This window comes from Podarcis tiliguerta (genome assembly GCF_965153285.1).
Source record: "Podarcis tiliguerta genome assembly, chromosome: 17".
NCBI lineage: Eukaryota > Metazoa > Chordata > Lepidosauria > Squamata > Lacertidae > Podarcis > Podarcis tiliguerta.
In genome coordinates, this window is record NC_139550.1 from 20965436 (window position 1) to 20974329 (window position 8894).

Below are 8894 nucleotides of genomic sequence, written 5' to 3' on the forward strand. Positions count from 1 at the left end.
TCAATATTGTGATATATCACCAGCTAAACATCACAATATATCACAGTATCTGCTTCCCTGCTGATGAAACTGAGTGTGTGATGATTGGCAATATTGTCATTTATCCATTTTCGACCCCTAGGTAGTAGCAGTTGCCAGAACATTGTCCTGTTTGCCTCCGTATAGTTCCATCCTTATTTCCAACATTGTAGTATATTGCAATGTTTAGCTGGTAATAACATTGTTTACGTGGTGATATTGTGAGGTTTAGCTGCTGATAACATTGCAGTGTTTAGCTGGTGAATTATCACAATGTTAAAAAGCAGATATTGCCTAGCCCTTGCACACATTGTGATTTGCGATATATTGCCGTGTGTGTGTGTGTGTGCGCACGCGCGCACGCGTGTATCTATCTCCTATGCATGTTCTGAATACTATGCATGGGAATCTGAATCCTGGGAATCAGAAACACTGAATACATTAGAACTTACTTCCAAGTAGACATAGGAATGTAATGTACAAATTACTAGCTTGCCCAAGACTACCCAGGTACCTGTGGGTTCTTAGTCTCTTGTACAGTGTCACCCATCATTGTGAATATGAAACTTTGGATTGCCTACAAACTATCCAAAGTTTCATATTCACAATGATGGGTGACACTGTACAAGAGATTAAGAACCCACAGGTAATGTGCAGAGGACTATGTTTTTTGAACATATAATACAATATGGTATAATACAATATCTAGTAATATTGGTGAAACAAAATAAAAATTTATGATCAGTATTAATTATAGGCATTTGTTTCAGGAGTGAGGAGGCATAACATATGTGAAGTGGGGACGGGGGAGAAGTGGAAATAGTACAATGATTATTAGGTACAATCCTAGGGAAATTACTTGCCAAGGATTTCGCAAACATAATATTTAGTTATTGACAGCAGTCAGAAAAATCCTAGTTAGTGGGAAGCCAGCAAAAGGCCAAGATGCTTTAAGGGATTCATCTAGATTTCTGTAAATGCACCCTCCTCTTGCCTGGAAGACTGCACACCCACAGGACAAGATCCATGCTGCATCAAAGAAGCCCAAATAGGCAGATGAGGAGGCAGGGGTAAGGGGTAGGCATCCTGCCCCCAGCAAAGTCTGACCTATATCTTCACTACCACCAGGGAGACAAATAAAAAAGAGGTAGAGTGTAAGTCTGGTGAACTGAGACATATGTTGCCTTCCATCTGCTGGTCTTGTGCTTCTAGAATACTACATGTTCTAAGGTGGACTGCACCTGAACCTGAGAATTATCCAGTGAGAGAAAATAGTGTCTATACTGACTAGATAAACCCCTGCTGAGTCTGACATACTAGGGCATGGATGGGTAAATTGTGGCCCTACATATGCTGTTGGCATCCAACAGCCAGGGATGATCCGAGTTGAGAGTCCAACAACAGCTGGAGGGCTACAGGTTCCTTACCCCTGGATGAGGAAATGGAAAGGGTTAGAGAGCTCCAGTCCTTCCTTTAACCCCACCTCCACTTCCACAATTTATGCTGCTGCTATGGGCACACCAAGGGAAACACCGAACTTATGTTACCAAACCTTTATTCAACTCAGCTGAGCAAAAAAAAGTGTGTAACAAAAACAGCCCTACCATCTTGCTTCAGGCACTATAACTGGTGTTTTTAAGTCGCCAGACACACCAGGCACATTTTGCACTTAGTTATCGGCCACATGCAACCAATATGGCGCCTGACATCTCCACCATCAGGAGGTGCATGCCTGAGGACCCTTGGGTGTTGACTGTTTTCACACACTAATACCAGATCCTGTGGAATTCTATCAGTTATATTTTATCTGCATAGTCGGAATGAATTCTGTAACCAAAATTCTTTTCATGTGCAACCTGAGGAGCAGTCACCATTACGAAAGAGTCTGAACTAGGCCCATATATAAGTGGACTGTCCGTAGATCAAATGACTTTTCTTCTTTAAGTTCTCAAAGTTCATAGCCTAGCTCAAGGTTGTCATCTGAACTAGCCAGATGTTTAACTGAGAACCAGGCAGTCCATCATTTGAAAAATAAGACTTTAGAGCCATCTTACTCCAAAATGGCAACAAGACTTTCCATTTTGGTGACTGTAATCTCAGTTTGAGGAGCCATTTGGAACCCACCTTATATATCTGAGTTTCTAACACTGAGGCATATTGTTTTCTTGTTTTTGTTTTAATTGTTTACTTTTATTTTGCATCTTATTCTGTGAACCTCCCTGAGATTTTGTGAAGGGCAGTATATAAATGCAATAAATAAATAAATAAATAAATAAAGCCTTGAGCCTGCACAGCACCAGCCTCTACAAGGCTACTGAAGTCCTGGGGTCCTCCCAAAATACCCCAGACCAACTTGGCCAGCTTGATCATGGATGCTGCTGGGCCACAGGGTGGTCAACAGACCAGCAGCACCTCCAATCTATCTCTCTGACCCAACTCCAATTGCAGACTCATTAAAGCCCGTCCAAAAACCAAGATGTTTTCTGGTAAAGGAGGACAATAGCAGTTTTACTGGTATAGTTAAAGGCACCCTGACCCACATGCAGCAGGTTCAAATATATTATGCACCAGATTTTATAGTCTTGTGCAGTATATATATTCAATGGCAATTGCTGGTTCTAGGTTCCTATATGACTCACATCCTTGTTTCATTCATACTTCACATTTTTTATGTGTATATCTAAACATTGTTTCAATCTTGACACACCATTTGAGTAACACTTGAGTAACTCATGAGTCACATCCTGGTATTCCATGTAAAAAAGTAATGGTTCTCTTCCACACTAGTCCTCATTTTTAACTGCAGTGGGAACCAAGTACACAAAACAGCATATCCTCATATTCAGCCCTTGTATGTTCTCATTCCAGAAGTCTACGTTGTAATTACCTTGGGGCACAAAGCATTTTATACTCTAAAACACCATGCAACCCCTTCCCTTTTTTTCTCTTTTTTTTTTAGGGCAGTGCTGGAATTTGTTATGGTTTTGTATCAAGCACTGTGCTACAGAAAAATACCTGAAGCTCAATCATGGCTTCATATCAAAATTTCAAGAAACCATCTTTCCATCCCCTAAATAACATGTTGGCCCTTTAAAGAGAACCCTCTCAACACCTCTCAGCATGCTAGATGTGGAAAGACACCCCTGCAGATTCAGTCTGGAAGAAGCAAATGATCTCCCATCCAATGTGTGTGCAGAGGAAAGACTAAGAATGGTCCTCTGAAACAGGATACGTTCAAGATTACCAGGAACTGTGAGAGTGAAGGGCACTTCCAGTTCAATTAGAAGAACGAGAGGACAGAAAGGAAGATAATTCATAACAAACAGCAGTATGCCTCCCCTTCATTGACAAGTCTAATCTTTCTGAATAGTGCAGAAAAGAAGCAAGTATATTAAACAAGAGAGAAATGTGCAGCAGCACAGCTATGGGAGCACAAAGATTTCCTGATCACTACAGATCAGGGGAAGCTTACAAATAAGATGGACCTATTATTATGGAGAATACAGCAGATATTCACTGGGCCCGAAGTACTTTGTAGAATATTTTGTAGCAAAATATTGGGGAAGCATGCTTCCTTTCCTCAACATTCCTGAAAGGAAGACAGAAATCCATTCACTTTCCATCAGTTGATCTTTAGGCAAGGGTGGGAAGAACAATCTCCCAACAGTACCTTGTTTATTTAAGAAAGGCTTGCATTTCAATTAACCAGCAATGGAATCACCACACATACGGTATGTGTAACCCTATGCAAACTAGTAAAGTGCAGTTTTTTCACTACTCAAGTGATCTCCTTGAGCCAGTGTTGTGTAGTGGTTAAGAGCGGTGGACTCGTAATCTGGGGAACCGGGTTCGCGTCTCCGCTCCTCCACATGCAGCTGCTGGGCGACCTTGGGCCAGTCACACTTCTTTGAAGTCTCTCAGCCCCACTCACCTCACAGAGTGTTTGTTGTGGGGGAGGAAGGGAAAGGAGAATGTTAGCCGCTTTGAGACTCCTGAAGGGGAGTGAAAGGCGGGATATCAAATCCAAACTCTTCTTCTCCTAGAGCAGGGATGGGAAGCCAGCAGCACGAAAACCACATTTGGCCTTCCAACCTCAATTATGCCTACCTGCTCACTGATGCAGTCTCATCCCCTCCTACTATTGCCTGCCACTGCTTGTTTGTCAGTGCTCAACACAACATATGCACCACCTCTGTGCATTCCAGAAAGAACTCATGTTCCTCTTCAGTCATCTGTGGAGTCTGGAAGCACTGGGGAGTGTACTGCAGCGCTCAAGAAATTCCAGTGAGAAGCAGAGGGATAATAAGATGAACTATGTGAAGCAGGGAAGTTGCAGGTGTTACAGAGTCAAAATGCTTGCAGTAAGGGGTGGCCTAGAGCAGGGGTAGGCAACCTAAGGCCCAGGGGCCAGATGTGGCCCAATCGCCTTCTCAATCCAGCCCGCAGACCGTCTGGGAATCAGCGTGTTTTTACATGAGTAGAATGTGTCCTTTTATTTAAAATGCACCTCTGGGTTATTTGTGGGCCATAGGAATTCGTTCATTTTTTTCCTTCAAAATATAGTCCGGCCCAGCACATGGTCTGAGAGATAGTGGACCGGCCCATGGCTGAAAAAGGTTGCTGACCCCTGGCCTAGAGAGACAGCGATAGCATGGTGAGTGGGAGGAATCCTAATTTTTTACAGTAACACGCTCCCAGATGCAAGTGACTTAAGTAAGTGTGTCTTATCCTTGTGCACACTGCACACTGCAAGCTTTAGCTACAAAGTGGTTTATAAATCTGTTGTTGTTATTAACATGTGTTTGACCCACCACCTGCATGCAACTCTGAAAGTTGTACCAATAAGAAAACGCAGTTCTCAGGTTAAGAGTTTGCCCATGTCTTATGAAAATATATTGAACTAAGAAAGAAAAAAACTTTCCGTCACCTAGAAATTCCTCCTTCCCTACATGATTTTAAGCTTTAGGATCAGTAGCACAGTCATTTGGCATATTGACTGAGCAAGCATGCTAAAAAGCTCCAAGTTTCAAATGTGATCTTTCACACATTTCTCAAAAATCATGTTATGGCAAACTTGCAAATACCAATTTTAAGGCTCTCCAATGCCACTTGAAAGACAATTTACTTGTTTTCACTTCAGCAGTGCTATATCACTACATGCTTTATGCATCTAAGTTATTTCCAGACCAGTATCAGCAGCATTCTATATTATCCTGCATTAGTTTTGTTATGAGAACATACAACGTGCTCCTACATTTCTAATTCATTGTTATCTGTTTGTTTTGAATCCTCTGCTGCATCTTGCACAACACTCTTTGAATCTCTGATCTCATTGGTCCTTTGAGGTCCGTTAGATCGGCCATAACATGTTCTAAGACAGAGAGGCAATTACACTCTTGCTTTACAGAATTTATGACAAACCAAATCCCAGCACAATATATTCACAGAAACACAGAACTACCTAGCCATAACCAGAAAACATTAAAGGTACAATGGCTAGAAAGCACAGTAAGTGTAGTCTGAAAGGGCTAAGGAAAAAGAAAAACATGCAGTTATAAGAATGAATTACAACAATAAATGGCACCATAAACACTAACCCGTTTATCACAGCAAAAGTGACCCTTTTCTGGATCACTGGCCATGAATGTTTATGCCATAACAAAAAGGTGCCAAAAGACTAACGTAACAACTTCTCTAGAAGAGTGAGTGAAGTTGTATGACCTGATTGCATACTCAATCTCTGTTATGCAGATGAGCTACGCTTTACAGCATTTATCCACACTGGATGATGTATACAGTATTCCAGAATGTGTTTCAACCACTTTTGCATTTCCCATCATGGTAGCCCAAGCTTGTTTACCTTTGTTAATTTGCTGTATGTTTAAAGAGAGCCAGCTTCCAATGAAAGCCTTAAGTGCCTAGAGAGTACGAGGAACTCAAGCACTTCCTCAGAACTCTCTGCCCCTACACTGACAAAAACAAACTCCCAAAACAAAGGAAATGTATCACTCTAAGGATGCGGCCTGTACCTACTTAACCGAAACAAGTCCCACTGAACTCGATGGGGCTTCCTTCCGATTAGATGATGCCTATGGAACTGAATCTCATTAACAGTTGGCACATCGGTTCCATACTCGTGGCTTTCGACTAAGGGGGGGGGGTGATGCTAGTGCCCCTATACAAAAAAGGATGGGAAGGAGGGGGTGGGGATAAGGGGAAGCAGGAAGAGAGGGAGAGTGAGAAGAGATGGCACCGAGCATAACTTTCCTCGACCAGGTGCCACTTCCCTGGGCATAGCAGCGGAGCGGGAGCCAACGAGCGTTTCTGGAGGCTGTTGAAGCGCCGGAAGTCGTGAGGCAGAGGCAACCGGCCTCATCCTTCCCCTTCCCCCGTGGTATCCCGGGCCCCCTGCGCGCACCCCTTGAGAGCAGAGACTCCGCTAGCGAAGCAGAGAGAGAGAGGCGGAGCCTGGCGAGCAGCGCCGTTGGAAACCGAGAGCGAGGAGGAGGAGGAGGAGGAGGGGATGGTGGATGAAATTGCCGCCGCCGCCGCCCTTCGCACAAAGGCATCCTCGGGCTGCTTCCAGCATTTACCGCCTCAGGTGTGAGGAAGATGGTAAACAATAAGCCCAGAGGAGAGGATGCAACAGCTGCTGAGGTTCAAAAGAATAATAATAATGCGAAGCACCCATCGCGCCTCCAAGAACCCAGGGAAGGGGGGAGTGTCCCGCCCGGCCGCCTCACCTGTTTGCCCCGGTAGAAGAGGCGCTGCCTGTCCGGGCTCACGCGGAAGCTCTCCTCGATCTTCTCGCGCAGGCTCTCGATCTTGGTGAGGCGACTGAGGTCGTCGATGGTCTGGGTCTGCGCGCCGTCGATGGTGCGCACCTGGATCCACATGGCGCGCACCCAGAGGAGGACGAAAGAGGGGCGGGGGGCAGGAGGCGCTTTTTCCGCCCGCTGGAAGCACCGGAGAAAGAAGCGGGGGGCGGCAGCGGGGTGGGAAGCTCCTTCCCTCAGACCCCGAGGACCACCGCCAGCCTGCTCAGCTGCCGGCCGCCGGCCTTCCTCGCCGCCTCCTTCCTCGCCCTGCCAGCCGCCCTCGCGGCCCCTTCCTTTCTGCCTTTCCGCAGCCGCACTCGGAATGGCGGCAAAAGCCCCTGTCAGGAGGTGCCCTGAGGGACCAGCAAAGGAAGGCTTCCCCCACTGTGTGGAACTAACGGGCGCCGGCGGCGGGAGCCATGTCCTAACGCCGAGGACTGTTTACCAGGCGCCGCTGCTCTCACATGGAGGTCACGGCGCGCCAACGCGGATCTCGCGAGACGAGCGCGCGCGGACCACCAGCAACCGCCGCTTTCCAACCGCCCTCACACACACACACACACACAAAACAACCCCCCCCCCGGCCTTAAAGAGACAACAACGGCAGCAGCGGAGAGGCGGGGCTTTGGACGGGCTCCGTCCGTGTTCGCGCCACTCCGAGGGCTCTCGAGGCGAGGCCACGCCCCCTTTTCCGCCTTCACCTCAGGGCGCTAAGGGGCGCGACGGTTTGGGGTCGCCTTCGCAAGCGGCGCTCGAGATTTTCCTCCTTTTGCCGTCTTTTTTTTCGGATTTGGGAGGGGGAAACGGCAGCCGCGCCCGTGTTTTTGTTTGGAAGCGGGTCCCGCCGAACTGATGGGTTCGGTCAGGGCTGGTTCCCGAAGCTGAGGGAGCGGCCTCTTCTTGCCTCCCTAGGTAGACGGAACCCGGCAGCCTCCTCGTTTCTGTGAGGAGAAACGCTCGAAAGCGGATCGTGGTGAATCCGCATGTTGTTTTGCAGAGAATCAGTCTCACGCAGTGCCGAATTTACGTATAAGCTAAACAAGCTACAGCTTAGGGCCCAACTTTCTTGAGGCCCCCCCAAAAATTTTAAAGGGAAAAAAAACAACAGGATGTACATTTCCAAAATATAAGATAAAAAGCAAATAAAATAAAACCTACATACAGCAACAGTGGCAAATGGCTTTAGATACCTATTAGGTCCAGAAATTACCATATAGCATATATTCAACACAAAAAACAGCGACAGTATGTTGTTGACAAAGAACAGCTGGACTTATAAAGGGCCCCCTTACCTTCAGTAGCTTAGGGCCTCATCAAACCTAAATCCAGCCCTGGTCTCGTGTGCCCAAGGCTGCACAGTTTAAAAATAATAATAGTTCATGCCTCTGGTATTTAACATTTCTGCTGTCATGGCGCACAGAAAATGGATCTTGTGGATCTTGACACCGCATAGCGCACCAAAACCACCACCAAATCACCTCAGTGCCTGCAAGTCTGCATCAGAATAATCACGAACCCAGCGCTTCGTGCCCATAGAGCAAAAACATACCTCCGGCTTTTTCAATAGAACCCACTGGCACATCATGTTCATGGTTTGAACTATAAAAACTATTTTATTTTTTTACTCAGTTGAGCTCACCCATGCTCTCTCAAAACCAAGCAATCCACAGCTTGAATGCATCTACACAGCCTCATCCGTATAAAATACATGGTTTGGGGGGGGGGGGAGAGAGAATTGATCCTCTGAATTTTCACATGGATCCGCAGAATCCATGTCGCATGACCTCTGCACAGTTTGCACTACAAATATCACTTTCGAAGGTGCAGCAATAGGCTCCAAGGACACATCTCCAGGGATCCTTTGCATGTTTAAATAGGCTTACTCCCAAGCCTTGGATGTCAATGCAATGAATAGGTAATACATTTATAAGATTTTTAAATAATTCATCCCACCTACATATTAATTACATGAACCCAAGGGCGTAGCCAAATCAAGTAAATCAATAAAATACTTAACTAGCTGAGGTTCTGCCCGCTCCCACCAACATAAATCCTGGC

General features: G+C 45.9%; 1 protein-coding gene across 2 annotated transcripts in view; it reads right to left on the minus strand.

The window, feature by feature from the left end:
- The window catches only part of UHRF2 (ubiquitin like with PHD and ring finger domains 2), a 49456-nt gene extending 41658 nt beyond the window's left edge, over window positions 1-7798 (minus strand). Inside the window, exon 1 of one of the 2 annotated variants that reach the window (XM_083419766.1) lies at window positions 6762-7798. In XM_083419766.1, coding sequence (XP_083275892.1) covers window positions 6762-6914 — 153 coding nt within the window. In that variant the 5' untranslated portion in view covers window positions 6915-7798. The remainder of the gene's footprint in view (window positions 1-6761) is intronic. The other variant, XM_083419765.1, reaches the window with a different exon arrangement.
- Between the last annotated feature and the right edge of the window lie 1096 nt (window positions 7799-8894).